Raw genomic sequence first — 20193 nt, 5'->3', positions numbered from 1 at the left:
CCAGGATGGGGGTCGGACGTGGGTATTGACCTTTGGTCATTGGGTCTGCAGGAGGGTATACAAAATAGCTCTTAGGGTGTGGGGTGGCCCTCAAGGTTGAGGGGGTCACCCTTTCGGGCTGTGGCGGTGTGTTTTCTGGTGGTTTCTGACGGTAGACAGGTACTCAGAAGGGATCTGAGGGTGTGGGGGGCTCATCTAACGATCGGCCCCTCTGGGTATTCCTGAACGTTGGAGGGAATACGGTTATGTTCACTGGCGGAAGTTGTCTCCGACCGGTCACAGGTGGAGGCCTTTGGGAAGTTGGTGAGGTGTACCGCAGTGATTTGGTATTGGCTTAAGTGGGGTCACCGTCAGAGATCACCAGAATGGGCAGTTAATGTTATTTAATGTGGTTTAATGGTAATAAAGTTATTTATATTTATATATCTATATATATTTAGATATTTTCATATTTACAAGTTATTGGAGTGAATTTTGAGTTATGTTTAATAAAGGCTGTTGTGGCCAGTTTACTCCAACCTATGGTGTGGTCTCGTTTCTAATAGGGGAAGGTATGGGTAAGGAATAATATAAGGGGAACATTCAGACTACACTAGTCAAGAGAAGCACGGATTATGAATGCAATGATATAAGGAGTGCTGGACATGACAGTGTGGATGAGGGACACAGAGGGTTAAGCTTTATGGGTGGAGCTGAGGAAAAAGGTTTGCAGGAAGCAAGTTCAGTGTAGGGGAGGGGTCATATAAAAGGGAGGGGTGTGGCTTTAGGGGATCATTCGGATCCCAGCGTGGCACAGAGGAGGCAGTTTTTCCCGCCCTCCCGCCCTAATGTTATGTGTTTGTTTTGTTGTGTCGTTTGTTGCTGGTCTTTTCTTCTTTTGCAGGTTTCGTCGGTTGTCACGGCAGCTGAAGGTTTTCCTGTGTTGGCGGTGTGTTTTCTGGTGGTTTCTGACGGTAGACAGGTACTCAGAAGGGATCTGAGGGTGTGGGGGGCTCATCTAACGATCGGCCCCTCTGGGTATTCCTGAACGTTGGAGGGAATACGGTTATGTTCACTGGCGGAAGTTGTCTCCGACCGGTCACAGGTGGAGGCCTTTGGGAAGTTGGTGAGGTGTACCGCAGTGATTTGGTATTGGCTTAAGTGGGGTCACCGTCAGAGATCACCAGAATGGGCAGTTAATGTTATTTAATGTGGTTTAATGGTAATAAAGTTATTTATATTTATATATCTATATATATTTAGATATTTTCATATTTACAAGTTATTGGAGTGAATTTTGAGTTATGTTTAATAAAGGCTGTTGTGGCCAGTTTACTCCAACCTATGGTGTGGTCTCGTTTCTAATAGGGGAAGGTATGGGTAAGGAATAATATAAGGGGAACATTCAGACTACACTAGTCAGGGTAAGAGAATATTTAAGGATGTTAGTAATCACCGATCACAATTCACAGATACTGTCTATGGATAGGTTAATTATTTATCCGACTCGAAAATAACTTGAGACTGTTGATATTATTGCAAATTGATACAGTTCAAAGCAACGTTACAAAATTCTGTACCATCACCCGAAGATATTAAAATTGGAACATTTTCACAGTTTGACAACCTGAGGTCAGCAAAACAATTTATGAATTTATTACATGACCGCTTTATAACATGCCTTAAAGAGAAATTTCAATTTTGTTGAGAAATAAAAAACATTCCCCTCTGGGTAATCTATGTACATTACAAGGACTTTAACAAACTTTGTTGAAGATTTATACTTTTTTCTGAAGGAATCGCTGTTTGTTACTCTGTGCCCATGTGATGAGTGAATTTGTATGAGTGTGTCTTAATGATTATCAGTCAGCTGCTGTGCCTACAGGGCTCTAATGAGGAAAGCTTCTGGGTCTGCATCCCTTTAGATGTGATTTTCCTTTGAAAATATCACACCACAATTACATTACATTATCGTTGCAGGGGATGCCACAAATCTGACTTGTATCTTAGTGCAGACTTCTGGGAAAATCAGTAAGCCAATCACACAAGCAGAAAATGACATGTCTGGGGGGTGTTCTGTACACCCTCAGTGTACAGAATGCCTCCAGGTAGCAATATTGCATTGCATTTGACAGAAAATTATAGCACAGCAGATTGAAAAGGAAAGGTGATTTTTAATAAAATTCAATTACAGTATGACTTGTGTTGCAATTGTAAATTATATATATATATATATATATATATATATTTATATATTTATTTATATTTTTTATATTTCCACAAAAGTGGAGGTACCCTTTAAAAAAGAATTCCAGATAAGATATCTTTAAATAATTACATTGGTCCAGCTTAGACTGATATAACTATGCATATATAGTATACCTGAGATATCCTTCTAGAATAGGGTTTCTCAACTAGGTTTCTATGGAACATTAGAGTTCCTGCAGAGCTTGCTAGGGGTTCCTTGAGCAATGAGCAATTTCTGCCTCTCAGATAAGTTTCCACTGACACCACTGACACCCCTCCCACTGCTTGTAAAAGCAATCCAGCAGCTAGGTAGCCACTAGCATTGCTTTTACAAGAGATCCGAACGTAGGCTCTAAAAAACGGTACTGGGTTGATGCAGGCATCATCCTGGTATAACTACTCAAACTTAAAAAACAAATTTAACTTTTGCCAAAATTTTTGTTGTTGATAGTAGAAGTTGATAGTTGGCCCAAGGGCCACATAGTAGCGGATCACAATCCAAGCATATAAGAAGAATAGGAACAATAGACATCCAATCACATGTAGATCACAAGGGGCCATGAAATGTGAACATTACCATAGTCAACAAAGGAAATGACAATGCTGTGTCAAGGATAACCAGAACATCTCTCAAAGTCAGAGTTAACATTAAGAGGACAATGTCACAGGATGCTAGAAAGTTGCTTTGATTTGATTTAGATTTGAGTGCCTGTGATGTACACAGCGTACCCCCCATTAATGAGGCTGTAGTTATTAACCATAACAAGTGAAAATAAGTAAAAACCAGTCCCTCTATGAGAGAATAATTGAAAAGCAGATCAAAAGAGAGTTTTTTATTTCTACACTTTATATTTCCCAGTTTCTTCAAGGTGAGCAGGTCAGTACTGTAGTAAAAACACATTAAAGTGGTTGTAAACCCACTTTTTGGACTTCTACCTGTAGGTAAGCCTAGAATAAGGCTTACCTATAGGTAGTGGAAATATCTCCTAAATGTGTGCCGTTTAGGACATATTTCACTTGTAGTCCACCGAAAATTCCAAAGGGGCATGCGCGGGGAAGAAACTAAACTAAGTGCCGTTTCTTTCCTAGCCTGTGCCGTTAATCACGGCTCCCATGCGCCTGTGACGTCACGCAGCTCCGGCGAATCACAGAGCCGAAGTCTGTGGCCCGGAAGGAAGAGGGCCCAGAAGATGGACACTGCCTACACAGGGGACATCTCTGGATTCTTTTGCAGGTAAGTGGCATATATTCGATGCATACTAGCCCATTATGCTTTTCATTTTCAGGCTTTGCAGAGAGCAAAAGAGGAAGTAAAACCCATCAGGGCTTACTTCCTCTTTAATGTAGATGCACAAGTCAAAGTTGGACCAAATCCCAAGAGTCCAATAATCATATGGGACTGCTCAAAATAAAGCTCTACTATATAAACGACATACTGTATATAAAATATGAACACTTGGATACTTATAAACGACATACTGTATATAAAATATGGACATTTGGATACTTATAAACGACATACTGTATATAAAATATGGACACTTGGATACCTTCTTAAATAAATGTTAATTTATTAGCCCTCTCTGATTTTAATAATTTCTGAAACACTGGCCTGGAAAAGGGATGTAGATTTGAAAGTCAATAAGAAGTCAATATGGCTAATCTGCATACTTGTTCCAGGTCAGTAACTTAAAGTGCTGAAGCCAATGCATTATAATGACAGACAGTATATTAGTATTGTATGGGCAGATGTTTTCCTGGAGAACAATAAGCCCATCTACCCATTGTCTGTAGTGACGGAACCAGGGGTGGACTGAAAAATCATGGGACCCCCGGGCAAAAGGAGATTATGGGACCCCCAGGCAATCAGAGATTATGGGGCCACACAGTATACAATCACACAGTAGACATGTTTCTATTGGCTGAAAAGGTACTGGAGAGGTGGAGCAGCTATAATCTTGGGATTTTTAGACCAAAAGATGTCGGTAAGGGACATTTCAGAGACAGATGTAAATAAAACATAGATTTTTACATACTGAGGCTGGCAACCCTGATGGGGCCCCCTAGTGGCCCAGGGCCCTCGGGCAGTGCCCAAGTGGTTGAATGGTCAGTCCGCCCCTAGACGGAACCCACCATAGTTTCTGCTGCAACCTACTGATGAACTAAATTGGTGCACACACAGTTGCAACCTTTACTTCGTCCCATTACTGGAAAGAGTCAAGGACTGATCTATTTCAATAAATTGGAAAATTAGCTCTATTGGAATTAGGAGTGATTGTTATTGACCCCAGGATAACCCTGTATTCCTTGTTCAAGCATTGTATCATGATTCTAATTCTAGACAGATTTAGGACATCATGGTCATCCTAAAAACAACCCCTTAAGTGAACAATATCAGCATGGTTTATGTGCAGTACATTGCTCCAACTAGCACTGTAACAAGGGCATCCAGTGCCCAGGGTAAAGATGCCAACCCGCAGTGTGGAGTAATGGGTGGGTTAATAGCAATACACCAAATCATATCTAACATATGAGTATGATAGCTGTCCACATACTATTTCCTGATAAAATATGGGAATAACAGTAACGTTGAAAAAAATGCCCTAGCATCGGTGTGAGGAAAAAAATGCCCCTGCTTTGGTGGTGTCACTGGAAGAAAAAATTGCCCCTGCATCCATGATGTCATTGGAAAGAAAATATGCCCCTGCTATGGTGGTGTCACTGGAAGAAAAAATTGCCCCTGCATCCATGATGTCATTGGAAAGAAAATATGCCCCTGCTTTGGTGGTGTCACTGGAAGAAAAAATTGCCCCTGCATCCATGATGTCATTGGAAAGAAAATATGCCCCTGCTATGGTGGTGTCAATGGAAGGAGAAAAATGTCCCTGCATGGGGTTGTCACTGGAAATAAAAATGTCCTTGCATCAGCGGTGTCACTGGAAGAAAAAAAGTTTCAGCACCAGTAGTGTCACTGAAATGCAAAAATGCCTGTGTCACTGCAAGGAAATATGCAAGCAAAAATGTCCCTGTGTCTGTGGTGCCACTAGAAGAAAAATTGTCCCTGCACCTGTGGCATCACTGGAAGTAAAAATGTCCCTGTGTTGACGGTGTCACTAGAAGGAAAAATGTCCCTGCGTTGATGGTGTCACTAGAAGGAAAAATGTCCCTGCACCTGTGGCATCACTGGAAGGAAAAATGTCCGTGGTGTCACTAGAAGGAAAAATATCCCTGAGTCCGTGGTGTCACTAGAAGGAAAAATGTCCCTGCACATTTGGCATCACTGGAAGCAAAAATTTCCCTGCGTCAGTGGTGTCACTAGAAAAAAAAATGTCCCTGCACATTTGGCATCACTGGAAGCAAACATGTCTCTGCAGTGGTGGTGTCAGCTTGAGGAGGACTGATTTGGCAGTGGTGTAAAGGTGGGAAGGGAGCTGGGAGGATGGGGGCTCTTGGTAATGCATTTAAATAAGGGTCCCTGTGTGGCTCTGAGGGCTAAATTATATTACCATTAGCCCTATGACAGGTTGATTGTTTTTCAGAGGGCCTTTGAAAGGTGGTGAGGGGACATTATGTTACCTCCTCACCTCCTGTTTTAATGGCTAAAAGTCTGCACCACTGCCCCACAACCACAAGCATCAGTTGAATGGGTGAAGTTCTGTGGGTGGTACTGCCTGCTGAATGCGACAAAGGATTTAAGCCTTGCCATGGCATGTGTACAACCCCATCAGCTCCCTTTGCAGCTTAAGGGAGATCATTTAGGGAGAGGTAAAAATGTGACATAAACACATGTGTTTGAAATGTAGAAGTACACATGTTAGGTTAAAATCCTGATCACTAGACTTACGGTAGGGTCCAAACAAAAAGACTTTGTCTTAGTTTCTCCAGGTTTGACATTCACCACATCATAAGCGACGATATATAACAGATCATTCTTGGAGATCACATCCTCATCATGAAGCATCAAATGTATCACGTTCTGTAAATATAAATCTCAGATTATCATGTTCAATAAATTATAACAAAAGGCTTTTACAAAACTATTTATTGAAAACAATGATCAATGTTATATAATTCATATAAATAATTGGAAGCCAGCCTACAGTTATTAAGGCTTCTTATTGTGAAAAGAGGGGGGAAAGATTTTGCTGACTTTGGTGATAAGTCAGATTTGTGTTTTTTTTACACTTTTCCCAGAGCATGAATAGATAAATCTGACTGGTATAAGGGCATTTCTTTACATACTTTCAGGTAAAGGTCTACAGTGAATTACTGTATATTTAACTTACCTTGACTTTATTGCTGATGGTGAACTCAAATGTTTCATTCCAGACCGGACAACTGCTGTTTGATACAGTGCCGGTCTTTGGCATACTATTAGTGGCAGTTGGGAGCCACAAACACACGTAACAGTCAGCATTGCTCACTGTAAACAACAAAAGACAGCAGTGTAAGTACATACAATTCACATAGATAAGGCAGGTAGGTGTCTTACCAAGGGCAACAAATGATTGAACACCTGCCTGTCCTCACTTAGATCAGAGGACTGTCTAGACTGGCTTTCCTTACCAAGAAGTACCCCAAACAAGGTTAACCAATAGCAGGGGGTATATGGTAAATACTGACAATTATACTGTAAAGGAGCACACAGTTTAAAGGGTCAGAAACTTTTTTAATGAAAAATTGATAATGGAGAGTTAAACTACTTAATAGGCCGACAAGAAATAATCAAACTACATAATACCAATAGTAAACCACTATGCCTTGCTAAATGTGATCTTGTGCAATCCTGAAATAATAAATTAATTATATAAAAATCCAATATACAAAATCTTATACTCCATAAAATGGATGTATATAGAAAATAATATGATAAAAGACCCAGTTAAACACTTTCCAAATTACAGCTGTGTCAGTAGTAGAAGAAATACATTTGATCAAATCTTGCATTACCCCGTCGACCGCCACCATCCGATGGCGACTCTTACCAGAAAAAAATGACTCTACTACAAAGTCATATCTGCATATAATGACAATCCCATCACAAAGGGATCCAATACACCCTGTTGGTTAGGATTCTCTAGTGCAGGGGTCTCAAACTGGCCTCTGCCTATGGGAGTCATGCTTGTAACAGTCAGCCTGGCAATGCCTCATGGGACTTTTTTTGCAACAGCTGGAGAATCGCCAGTTTGAGACCCCTGCTCTTGTGTGTCCCACTCTCCAGCGAGTAGTGGCATCAACGGCAACCATATGGTTCATAGGGTTTGGCATAAAATCAAAGCTGGGAAGATCCTCATATTCTAAATCTGGATAAAACTTTTATTGCACTTAAAAGTGTAAAAACGTACTCACATCAATACAGTATTAGTACCGTATTTGCCGGTGTATAAGGCGACCCGTCATATAAGACGACCCCCTAATCTTACAGGACAAAAAACGCTTTTAAAACTGTACTTACCGTATAAGACGACCCGGCTTTCGAGGCTTCCGAGGCTTCATATTTCTTCCTTCTTCCTGCATTTGCTGGAGCCAATCACGGCGAGCGATGTATTCTATTAATGAATACAAAGCCTGCTTGGATTGGCAGAGGCTGTAACATCATCAGCCCGCGCCGCTCTGACTCTCCAAGCCAATCAGAGCAGGCTACAGAGTAGCCTGCTCGGATTGGCAGAGGTCGTTACTCCAATCCGAGCAGGCTTTGTATTCATTTGAATACATCGCTCACCAGGATTGGCTCAGCGGTATATACTGTATGTCGCCGAAGCTACATACAGTATTACCGAACACCCAGCCGGCATCCGAGGGGCTGACCCGGCGTATAAGACGACCCCTGCTTTTTGGCCAATTTTTTTACATGTAAAAGGTCGTCTTATACGCCGGAAAATACGGTAATCAAGCACTTGAATAAAAAAAACTCCCCAGGCTGTATAGCAAATATTGTGATAGTGTCTAATTGGGACTTTCATCATATTATTTTTTATTTACACTCATTTTATGGGTTATATGATTATGTATATTGGACTTTTAAATAATTGATTTATTATTTCAGGATTGTACAATATCACATTCAGCACAGCAAGTTGTTTACTACCTAATTGGCCTAACAGCTTTATATACACTATATTGTCTAAAGTATTGGGATGCCTGCCTTTACATGCACATGAACTTTAATGGCATCCAAGTCTTAGTCCATAGGGTTCAGTATTGAGTTGGCCCACCCTTTGCAGCTTCAACTCTTCTGGGAAGGCTGTCCACAAGGTTTAGGAGCGTGTCTATTCTTCCAGAAGTGCTTTTGTGTGGTCAGGCACTGATGTTGGACAAAAAGGCCTGGCTCGCAGTCTCCGCTCTAATTCATCCCTAAAGTGTTCTATCGTTGTGATAGAACAGGCTAGTCAAGTTCCTCCACCCCAAACTTGCTCATCAATGTCTTTATGGCCCTTGTTTCCTCACTGGTGTGCAATCATTTTGGCAAAGGAAAGGGGCCCATCCCAAAACTGTTCAAAAAAGTTGGGAGCATGAAATTGTCCAAAATGTCTTGGTATGTTGACGCCTTAAAAGTTCCCTTCACTGGAACTAAGGGGTCAAGCCCAACCCCTGAAAAGCAACACCACACCATAATCCCACCTCCACCAAATGATTTGGACCAGCACCCAAAACAAGGTCCATAAAGACATGGATAAGAGAGTTTGGGGTGAAGGAACTTGACTGACCTGCACAGAGTCCTGACCTCAACCAGATAGAAAACCTTTGGGATGAATTAGAGCAGAGACTGCGAGCTGAGCCTTCTCATTCAACATCAGTGCCTGGCCATCGCCACACAGATAGGGGTACCCTCTTCCATATTTACTGGAACTGTCCCCTGATTACCCCTTTTTGGCACTCAGTACAACAACTACTGGGTCTCCTTTTTGAGGCGTCCATCCCAATGACACCGACATTTTTCCTGTTGGGCATATCACCTCTGAAAATTTCTAAACCCTACAAGAAGCTGATGTGCCATATAGCTGTCCCATTGCTCTTATTTGAAAAAAACACCCCCCTCCTTCCTCAGATGCCTTGTATGCTAGAAGATGTGAAGTTGAAGGAGAAATTGACTGCTAGATTACAGGATTACAGGACAGACTTGAGGTTTCCAATCGTGTGTGGGAAATATGGTATTTCCAGAATGAACCACCCTGAGACCCCCCCCCCCCCCACCCCACCACACCTTTTTCCCTTCCTCCCCTTGATTCTTCTATGTTTTCCTCTCTTTTCCTTTTACCTTTTATTTTTATGCTCTTTCCTGATTGTTCTTTTCTTTTCTTTTTTTTTTTTTTTATGAAGATATCATGCACTATAATGTTCTAGCAGTCTTATGCCCTGTACACACAGGTCGGAAATTCTGAAGGAAAAGGTTCGATTGGATTATATTGCCGGAAAATCCAATCGTGTGTGGGCTCTATCAGACTTTTGAGAGCAGGACCTCAAATTTTCCGACAACAAAATTTGATCTGACTTTTTCCGATCGTTTTTAGAGAATTCCGATCGGACAAAGTGCCACGCATGCTCAGATCAAATTACGAAACAAAAGCTATTGGCTACTAGCCGCAATGTAGTCCCTTTGCAACAAACGAACGCCATCACGTTCCAAACGATCGGATATTCCGACAACTTTGTATAAACCATGTGTATGCAACACCAGTTTCGGACAAACTGTTGTCGGAATGTCCGACCGTGTGTAAGGGGGCTTAGTCTTCGTGTATACAGGACGTTTTTACAAACTCTCCTGGATGATTTAACTTGACAGATAGTAACCCACATTTAAAATGTCAGTTTTTATGCATTTACGTGCTGCACTTTGCTGCGTTTGCGTTTAAAAGCGTTTTTAAAAAAAATATTTTTTTTTTCAAAATAGCCAAAAATGAAAAACTCTTATAAACGAAGTTTGGAGCTTGAAATGCCTGTAAACTCAGCTTCTAAACCTTTTTTTTTTTTGCGTTCCCAAAAATGCCTCAAAACTCAACTGCCTATAAATTACTGTAAACAACCCTGTATACATGGACAGATAAGATAAGAATGTTCCGCCTACAAGCTATAGTAGAATTCTAATGCTGTATGACACCAGTAATAATTATATTTATTAATCAGTCAACCAACATTAGAATTCTTCTATAGCCTATGGGCGGAGCATTTGACCATAAATGTCCACTCGCAGCGAACTGCTTCGTCGAATCTTCACGTCGAATCTTCATGTTGAATCTTTTCTCTCTATGTTGAATAATTTTGGACTAATAGAGTTCGGTTAGGCACATTTGACCTTTTTTGCTATTGTCTCTATAATGTTGAATCTTTTCTCTCTATGTCAAATCTTTTCTCTCTATGTAGAATAATCTTGGACTAATAGAGCTAAGGTTAGGCACATTCGACCACAGGTTCGATGGACATAGATTGCTATTGTCAGCATCATGTTGAATCTTCTATCTATATCGAACTGATCTTTTGTTTTTCGGTTTCTGCACGTTCGTTATCGTTAGTTAAAACGATAATGAAAATACCCGAAAATTCGCATGAAAATGAAAACGAATGCACAAAAAACTCCCAACTGCTCCTAAACGTCCGTTTACCAGCAGCAGTGTACATGAGGCCTTATAGTTTTAACTGGGAAATTGATATTTAAACTGTTTTTGAGAATTTTTAAGCTTGGATATTGTAGCTGCCACCGTTGTGGCTGCCTCAAAATGTCTTCCCTGCATTATGAGAGCTCTTTACTTGTTATGAACATAGTCATATTCTTTTTTATTTTTTTTGGAAAAAAATGATCAATAAAAGATGTTATTTAAAAAAAAAAAAGTTAATGTGCGTGTAAATACTTTTGACAATATAGGGTATCTCTAGGAGCATATATTTGTGAGACTTCTGATTTTCTGTGTCTGAACACATAATGCAGCTATTAAAGGCTCATTCTCTACTGGTTAGACTTTTTTTAATCTATTTTATCCTCTTTATATTTCCTTTGTGGAAATGATGCTGGAATATGAAAGTGGGTGATAACACCCAAAGCTCCCAAATGGACAGGAACAGAAACTATGGCTGTTGGAATATCCAAGATTTAATAGAAACCAGAGTCAACCCACCACACTCCACATATAACTACATTATGACTTTAAACTGGATTGACCCTTAATGCAGTTGAGTTGAGTTTAATGCCGCTGAACTGCTTGGAACTGCCTGCACATGAACTGCGTAGACACCCTAGTGCAGGCAAACTAGCTAAATGCTTTCGGAAATGTTTTATGGCCACCTATGGGATTAAATATGATAAAATGCATAATTTACTATAATATTAAATTCTGAATCTCCATAAATATTTTCTGGAATTAAGTAGCCATGGCACGGCAAACTCATCTGAGTCATACCTGACCTAATGTGTCTCACACAAAAATATGTATTTGTCTTAAAAGAACTGACAACATTTCAAAAAACAGAGTACAAGTCTAATAATTTATAGATATATTGTAGCTGTATTTGTTACAAAAGCTAAGTCTGTTTGCATTTAGCAGCCAATAAAACGAAATTACAACTCGGTTCGTAGAAAACACTATGGCCCCACCTGCAATGACTGACAGCAATAAACAATGGGTTGCAATTATATGAACAATAAAAGAAAAAATAATGCAGTAGTAAGAGCCAAAGTGTTAATATTACCCTAGAAGACAATACATCTATTTACATTTTATTTTATTTTCAAAGCACTTGCTGTTTATATACCCCTTTCATCCCCATGCCTGCGAAAGTCATAGACTCCTGGAAGAATTCACAGAAATTAGGGATACTACCAAAGTAGAATATAGTATACTTACTCCAGTCTGCCCATGGAATGTTTGATGCTTTTATGATTTTAACAGTTAATTGGCTGAGCACACTCTCCTCCTGTGAAAAGATAGCATGTTAGATGTGGCCCAAAAATGTCACCGCTAAGCACATTGCATTTTTTTCCATTTTTCTTTTATTTGATATTAAATATTTCGATTTATATTATTTATTATTATTATTATTTATTTTATTTTTATTTTTTGTGTGAGACATATATTCTGTATGAAACAGGGTACCACTGGACAGGGAATGTAGACACTGCCACTGAACACAGTAATAAGGGCCGTAAAAAAAAACTATAATACACATTTTATCGTTTATTAATTTAGGCAAACAACTAAATATACAGTATACAGTATTTGGGAATGGAATAAATTATTTGACACTCTTGCGATTCATGCAACATTAGCTAGGTTGTCACATCACTTCTCTGAGTAGCAATGACAGCTCAAAGTTGGCTGAATAAAAAATAAAAAAACAAACCGAGTCTTCACCCACTGGGACATGATATTCTGGCGGTAGGACTCTCCGCTGTCAGAATACACTGATCAGTGGGTGTAGCCAACTGGCTGCTGATCGACAAAAGTTTTTCAACATTCTCATTTGACAGTCGAATTTTGATCAATCTATGGCCAGCTTAAGCCTGCTGACATCTCTTGAAGATGGCAATACCAAGCAGCAGTCTCAGAGTTTTTGAATCCCTACACAAGCGTGGCTAGAATTAGCATAAAATATGTTAAAACACACATAGTTTGTCGAGTTGAAAAAAGACAAGTCCATCCAGTTCAACCAAAAAAAAATTCATACAATCCCATATACACAATTCTTCATGCACGGTTGATCCAGAGGAAGGCGAAAAACCCCAACAAAGCATGATCCAATTTGCTACAGCAGGGAAAAAAATCCTTCCTGACCCCTGAGAAGATTTTCCCTGGAGCAACTTTATCTATAAATGTTACTACCCAGTTATATTATTGTACATTTAGGAAAGAATCCAGGCCTTTTTTAAAGCAATCTACTGAGCTGGCCAGAACCACCTCTGGAGGGAGTCTATTTCACATTTTCACAGCTCTTTTTATGAAGAAACCTTTCCGTATTTGGAGATTAAATCTTTTTTACTCTAGATGTAAAGAGTGTCCCCTTGTCCTCTGTGATGACATTAAAGTGAATAACTCAACACCAAAGTTCACTATATGGACTAATTATGTATTTATACATGTTGATATATAGTCTTATGAGAAGATTTTTGTTGAAATGAATAGTCTGGCAAATAGAAGGTATGGGTTTCCAGTCAATTTTGGTAAACTATTTTTATTGCATTAACCTTCAATTAGTTTGGGTTGTTTTTTTCTTTTTCTTCGTTTAACACAATAAAACAGGGATATGCAATTATTGGACCTCCAGCTGTTGCAGAACTACCTTAAGTCCAATAAGGCATAGCAAGACTGACAGCCACAAGCATGACACTCAGAGGCAGAGGCATGATGGGACTTGTAGTTTTGCAACAGCTGGAGGTCGGCTAATTGCATATCCTTGCAATAGAGGGTAACTACACACATCTAGATATAAAATTGAAACTTTGCATAACAGAAACAACTTCGCACTAGACTTAGGCTACCGGGCTGTAACTCAGATTACTTTACTTTAGGTAGGGGTACGAGGCAGGGCTGTCCCCTGTCACCTCTTTTATTCGCCCTTGCCATCGAACCTCTCGCCCAAGCTATCCGCCTAGATAATAATATTAGGGGTTATACGAAAGGAGATCACAAATTTAAATTGAGCCTTTATGCGGACGATGTCCTTATGTTCCTGCCAGACCCCATTGTCTCTATCTCAAACCTTATCACCACCCTTCGTAGGTTCCAAGAAATCTCCGGCCTAGGGGTTAACCTCTCAAAATGCTCAGCTCTCTCATTAAATTTCCCCCTTAGCACTAAGACCTTGATCAAACCAATTTTGGTTTCCCCACAGATGGCCTGTCGCTACCCTATCTTGGAATTAAACTGGCCCCATCCCTCCATAAACGTTACTGTGCCAATTACCCCCCTGCATTTATTCGCCTTAGACAGCTACTACACTCCTGGAGCTCCTTTCATATCACGTTCTTAGGCAGAATACAGGTGATTAAAATGTCTATACTTCCCTTTTATTCTTTTTTAGAGCCCTTCCTAATTATGTACCCAAACAGACGATTGAACAACTACAGCGCGACATGAACAAATTAATTTGGAGTCATAAAAAAAACACTCCTGGGCAAACAGATGCTATACAGATCGCGACCCTTGGGCGGCTTGGGCCTGCCTAATCTCTGGCTGTACTATGTTTCAGCTAGACTCCTGCAATTAGCCCAATGACACACCTCCCCACACAGTGTACCTTGGCTCCGCTTTGAGCGGGCCTCTATTGCCCCTTTCTATCTCCCGGGCCTGTTATGGGCTAAATCTATCTGCCCTAGGGATATTTCTGCCCTGAACGCTGTGGTTGGTCAGTCTCTGCACTTATGGTCCCTTTATAAACATAAATTCTTCCTCCTCCCTTCCCATCCTAAATTGGTGTCGTTTTTGGGTGACCCCTCCTTTCCTGCAGCGTTCTCCAACCCTGATACCTTCTCATTATGGGTAGCGGAGGGGTTGGTCACCCTGGACTCTTTATTGGTGGACGGGGTGGTCCGCTCCTTCCTATCCTTGGAATCCTCCCACTCCCTCCCTAGATTGTTTTATAAATACCCCCAAATTAGACATTTCTACGACACACACTACTCCAGGTACAAAGCAAACCCCCTGGCAACATTTGAAGATCTGTGTGGCCCCTCCTCCAGAGATAAGGGTATGATATCCCTGTTATATGCCTATCTGGGTGGCCTGGGCCTACCTGCCAAATCCTCAGCAATACTACAATGAGAGGTAGAGACTGGCTAGGTGGCCTCCTCTGAGGAGTGGTCGCTGCGAATCACAAACATGCATAAATGCTCTAAGTCTGTCGCAGTGAAAGGAACCGTGATGAAACTCCACACAAGATGGTATTATACCCCGACTAAACTCCATACATTTTTCCCCTTGGTCACGGAGAACTGCTTCAGAGGTTGCCCTGCTAGAGGTACACATTTACACACTTTTTGGAGCTGTCCCTCGTTGAGGGTCTTGTGGCAGCGGGTAATGGAGACGGTGGCCGATATCACAGGGTCTTCACCCACCCTCACTTACCAGATGTGCCTATTCTTTGCGGTGATCCCAGGAGCCACTCCCCCTGAACAAAAACTTGCCCATACTTTATTTAGCGCAGTACATGTGGGTTTTAACTCTGTTTTGGCGCACCCCAGGAGTCCCATGGGACCAAATCCTCAAACGCATGGCGGCCATCCAACTAATGGAAAGGGTGTTCCACACTATAATGGACACAATACCCACATATGAGTTGAAATGGAAATCCTGGCCTCCTGGCCCATGAACACCCCACTCTCTTTTCCATGGGTTGACCCCCCTGCCTCATGATCCTCCTGTGCATGTACCTCTTTACAGATTTACCCGTAGCTCCCTTGGTATTCTGTTGATGTGTTATTGTTATTTTTGTTATATATGTTGTACTAGCCCATGGATGGCAGGTATCTGTGACTTTTCTTTTTTTTTTCTTTACGGGTGGAAGTCGAGTAGTGGGCTGCCTTGCTCCTCAAGATCGGTGGAGACTTCCCTCTTCCTACCTCCCCCGCACTGGACTTCCTCCCGACTGTCATCACTTATTACACTGTATACTTGTATTGATCCTACCAGTGTGTGTATTCCATGCTATACTATTTCTGCTGTACCTCTTTTTATTGTACTGGCTGAATTTCTTCAATAAAACGTTTGTATTCAAAAAAAATAACAGACACAACTTAAAGACTGGCATATTTTCAATATAAAATATATGCAACTGGTAGTAGTAATTATTTTATGCATGAAGCAACCTCAACATTGTAATTTTGTGACATGCAATTCATAAGGAAGATGTGATGGGAAGATCATCTTAATGGGTCATCAAACCAGTCTTACAAGAAGTATGTTGGTTTTTCAATGCAATGGAGCAATACTTTCCCATACTAAGCCACTCCACCTTATAGCTGTAGGTGGTGAACTCCTTAATAGCCAACTAAGGATAGCCTACAGATTAATTGGAGCTTATAAAAAAAGTTTATTTATCCAACAGAGTTTTATATTATGATGTTGAAAGTAAATTTTTAGTTCCAACACCTATTGTAATTCTATAATGAATGTAATTGTATACAAAATATACAGTATCTCACAAAAGTGAGTACACCACCACATTTTTGTAAATATTTTATTATATCTTTTAATGTGACAATACTGAAGAAATTACACTTTGTTACAATGTAAAGTAGTGAGTGTACAGCTTTTATAACTGTGTAAATTTGCTGTCCTCTCAAAATAACTCAACACACAGCCATTAATGTCTAAACCTCTGGCAACAAAAGTGAGTACACCCCTAAGTGAAAATGTCCAAATTGGGCTCAATTAGCCATTTTCCCTCCCCGGGGTCATGTCAGTATTTTGTGTTTCCAGCACTGCCTTAACCCACTTGGGCATGGAGTTCACCAGAGATTCACAGGTTGCCACTGGAGTCCTCTTCCGATCCTCCATGACATCACAGAGCTGGTGGATGTTAGAGACCTTTGCGCTCTGCCACCTTCCGTTTGAGGATGCCCCACAGATGCTCAATAGGGTTTAGGTCTGGAGACATGCTTGGCCAGTCCATCGCCTTTACCTTCAGCTTGTTTAGCAAGGCAGTGGTCATCTTGGCGGTATGTTTGGGGTGGTTATCATGTTGGAATACTGCCCTGCGGGCCAGTCTCTGAAGGGAGCGGATCATGCTCTACTTCAATATGTCACAGTACATGTTGCCATTCATGGTTCCATCAATGAACTGTAGCTCCCCAGTCCCGGCATCACTCATGCAGCCCCAGACCATGACACGCCCACCATCATGCTTGACTGTAGGCAAGACACACTTGTCTTAGTACTCCTCACCTGGTTGCCCTCACACACGCTTGACACCTTCTGAACCAAATAAGTTTATCTTGGTCTCACCAGACCACAGGACATGGTTCCAGTAATCCATGTCCTTAGTCTGCTTGTCTTCAGCAAACTGTTTACGGGCTTTCTTGTGCATCATCTTTAGAAGAGGCTTTCTTCTGGGATGACAGCCATGCAGACCAATTTGATGCAGTGTGCGGAGTATGGTCTGAGCACTGACAGGCTGAACACCCACCCCTTCAACCTCTGCAGCAATGCTGGCAGCACTCATATGTCCATTTCCCAAAGACAATCTCTGGATATGACGCTGAGCATGTGCACTCAACGTTTTGGTCAACCATGGCAAGGCTTGTGCTAAATGGAACCTACCCTGCTAAACCGCTGTATGGTCTTAGCCACAATGCTGAAGCCCAGTTTCAGGGTCTTGGCAAACTTCTTATAGCCTAGGCCATCTTTATGTGGAGCAACAATTCTTTTTTCAGATCTTTAGAGAGTTCTTTACCATGACATGCCATGTTGAACTTCTAGTGACCAGTATGAGAGAGTGAGAGTGATAACACAAAATTGAACACTGCCTGCTCCCCATTCACACCTGGGACCTTGTAACACTAGCGAGTCATGTGACACCGGGAAGAGAGAAAATGGCAAATTGAGCCCAATTTGGACATTTTTACTTAGGGGTGTACTCACTTTTGTTGCCAGCGGTTTTATACATTAATAGCTGTGTGTTGAGTTATTTTGAGGGGACAGCAAATTTACACTGTTATAAAAGCTTCACACTCACTACTTTACATTGTAGCAAAGTGTAATTTATTCAGTGTCACATGAAAAGATATAATAAAATATTTACAAAAATGTGAGGGGTGTAATCACTTTTGTGAGATACTGTATTAACATAATTTAATTTCACAATTACAGAGACATGACTGTAATGCCGTGTACACACGATCAGAAACTCGGCCAGCAAAAGACCGATGAGAGCTTTTGGTTGGAAAATGCGACCGTATGTATGCTCGATTGGACTTGATTGAGATTATAATTAAAGATTGAGAGCATGTTTTCAATTTTTCAGTCTGAAAAAGTTCCGATCGGAAATTCCGATCGTCTGTAGCAATTCCAACGTGCAAAATTCCTACGCATGCTCGGAAACAATTCAACTCATGCTCAGAAGCATTGAACTTCATTTTCTTGGCTTGTTGTAGTGTACATCACCGCGTTTTTGATGGTCGAAAGTTCAGCAAACTTTTGTGTGTATGCAAGCCAAGCTTGAGCGGAATTCCATTGAAAAAACCATGCAAAATTTTTCTGATGGAAAATCAGCTCATGTGTATGCGGCATAAGACTGTGAGATTGGGAAACTAGGCCTGTTGTGGCATTCTGAGGCTCTTCTTATTTCCCCACCCCTTTTCCTTCCCCCTCCTTCCTGCTCTGTCTTCTTCCCTGGTACATCCCCTTCCCCCCCTTTTTTTATTCCCCATTCTACCCCCTCCTTCTAAATGGGGGATATGTGATAACATGCATCCACACTATCATTTGTGCATTGAATTTGGATCCCTTTTTTTCCTTCCTGTGGCTTTTCCACTGGCCCCCCCATTGCTGAACCATGAACCCTGCTTTCTTCCAGGTCTGGGCCTTCCTCATTGGTTACTGTTTATGACTAGATATGTAAATCGTGGCTAGGCTTGCCTCCTGGGCTCTAGCGGGCACCCGAGGGACTGGTGACCTTAGGTCTGAGGGGCATTTACAGCCAAGTGGGCATTGGACATTCCTTTATCAAATCACATGACAATTCAGAGCCCCAGAAGAAGTTGATACTGTAAAACCTCCCTCGGCCAGACACTGTGATCACAGGTCTGAACACAGAAGTAGCTATATGATGTCCAGTAGCTGTCACTAACTGTGGAAGGTCTTCTCTTTGAAGTCTGAATGGTGAAGCCTCTCCTCTAGGGCTGTCACCAACTGTGGATGGTCTTCTCTTCTCATTGAAGTCTGAATGGTGAAGTATCTCCTCTAGGGGCCACTATCCCAACATATCTTATAAGGACTGTCAAGAAATACCCTCTTGTTTTTCAGCCTAGTCCTCCCTTGATAGCAGCAAAGAAAGAACTGGATAGTGCGTGGGATACTTTGTGCCTACAGTTAGTAGAACTATGGGCACCTGTACAAGAATCCCAAAAAAATTTCAGGAGTATTATACAAAATATGTGGAAACTCACTCGCTGACTATACAAATTATTTTACTGACTGCTTCCCACACATGAAATATCCAGGGTCTTTAATATTAATTGGACACTCCGCAAACATTTTCTTGTGCCCCACCCCCCCAAATCTGAGACAAACATTAAATAGCAGCTAGACTCAAAATCAGTTTACTGCAGCAGTTCAGGAAGCGCTTGCGATTGGTTGCCAGAGGTTGCAGCATATCATTGCCACTTAATGACTGGTTGTTAGAGGTTACTACAAATCATTACCACTCACTGATTGGCTGCTAGAGATTACTGCACATCATTACTGCTAACTGATTGGTTTCTAGAGGTTACTATAGATCATTATTGCTCACTGATTGATTGCTAGAGATTACAGCAGATCATTACTGTTCACTGATTGGTTGCTAGAGGTTACTGCACATCATTGCCTCTGCATCATATTGTGAGCATGGCTAAACTACACAGTGAGGCATTGTTATAAACCAGGATTTCAGGAGTGCCCTATATACAGACTGCAGGGTTCTGGAGTGCACTACATGGAATACAGGGTAGAAGAGTGCGCTATGTACAGAGAGCATGGTTGAGGAGTGAGCTACTTACACTTGCATGGTTGAAGGGGGATTGGTACAGAGTGCATGGTTGTGGGGTAAGCTAAGTGCAGACTGCAGAGTTGAGGGCTGCGCTACATACAGAGTGCAAGGTTGAGGGGTGCACTACATACAGAGTGCAAGGTCTATGTCAGGTGTGTAGGGTTGAGGGGTGCACTACGTAAAGGGTGCAGGTTTGAGGGGTATGCTACATAATGAGTGCAGGGTTGAGGGGAAACTGCTGGCAACAAAAGTGAGTACACCCCTAAGTGAAAATGTCCAAATTAGGCCCAATTA

The 20193-nt window shown here is 41.3% G+C and overlaps 1 protein-coding gene across 1 annotated transcript in view; it reads right to left on the bottom strand.

Moving 5' to 3' along the window:
- The window catches only part of LOC143943041 (cytosolic phospholipase A2 delta-like), a 92707-nt gene extending 80566 nt beyond the window's left edge, over positions 1–12141 (bottom strand). The window contains exons 1-3 of the mRNA XM_077464536.1: positions 12063–12141; positions 6513–6649; positions 6071–6202 (exon numbers count right to left, since the gene is read on the bottom strand). Of these exons, the coding sequence (XP_077320662.1) occupies positions 6071–6202; positions 6513–6649; position 12063 (270 nt within the window). The 5' untranslated portion in view covers positions 12064–12141. The remainder of the gene's footprint in view (positions 1–6070; positions 6203–6512; positions 6650–12062) is intronic.
- Positions 12142–20193: the final 8052 nt, after the last annotated feature.

The sequence above is a fragment of the Lithobates pipiens genome, unplaced genomic scaffold, assembly GCF_037356315.1.
Source record: "Lithobates pipiens isolate NorthernLeopardFrog02 unplaced genomic scaffold, aLitPip1_a1.2 Scaffold_30, whole genome shotgun sequence".
Taxonomy (NCBI): Eukaryota; Metazoa; Chordata; class Amphibia; order Anura; family Ranidae; genus Lithobates; species Lithobates pipiens.
Note: the sequence above shows the minus strand (reverse complement) of the source record. Positions and strands in the feature narration are given on the sequence as shown.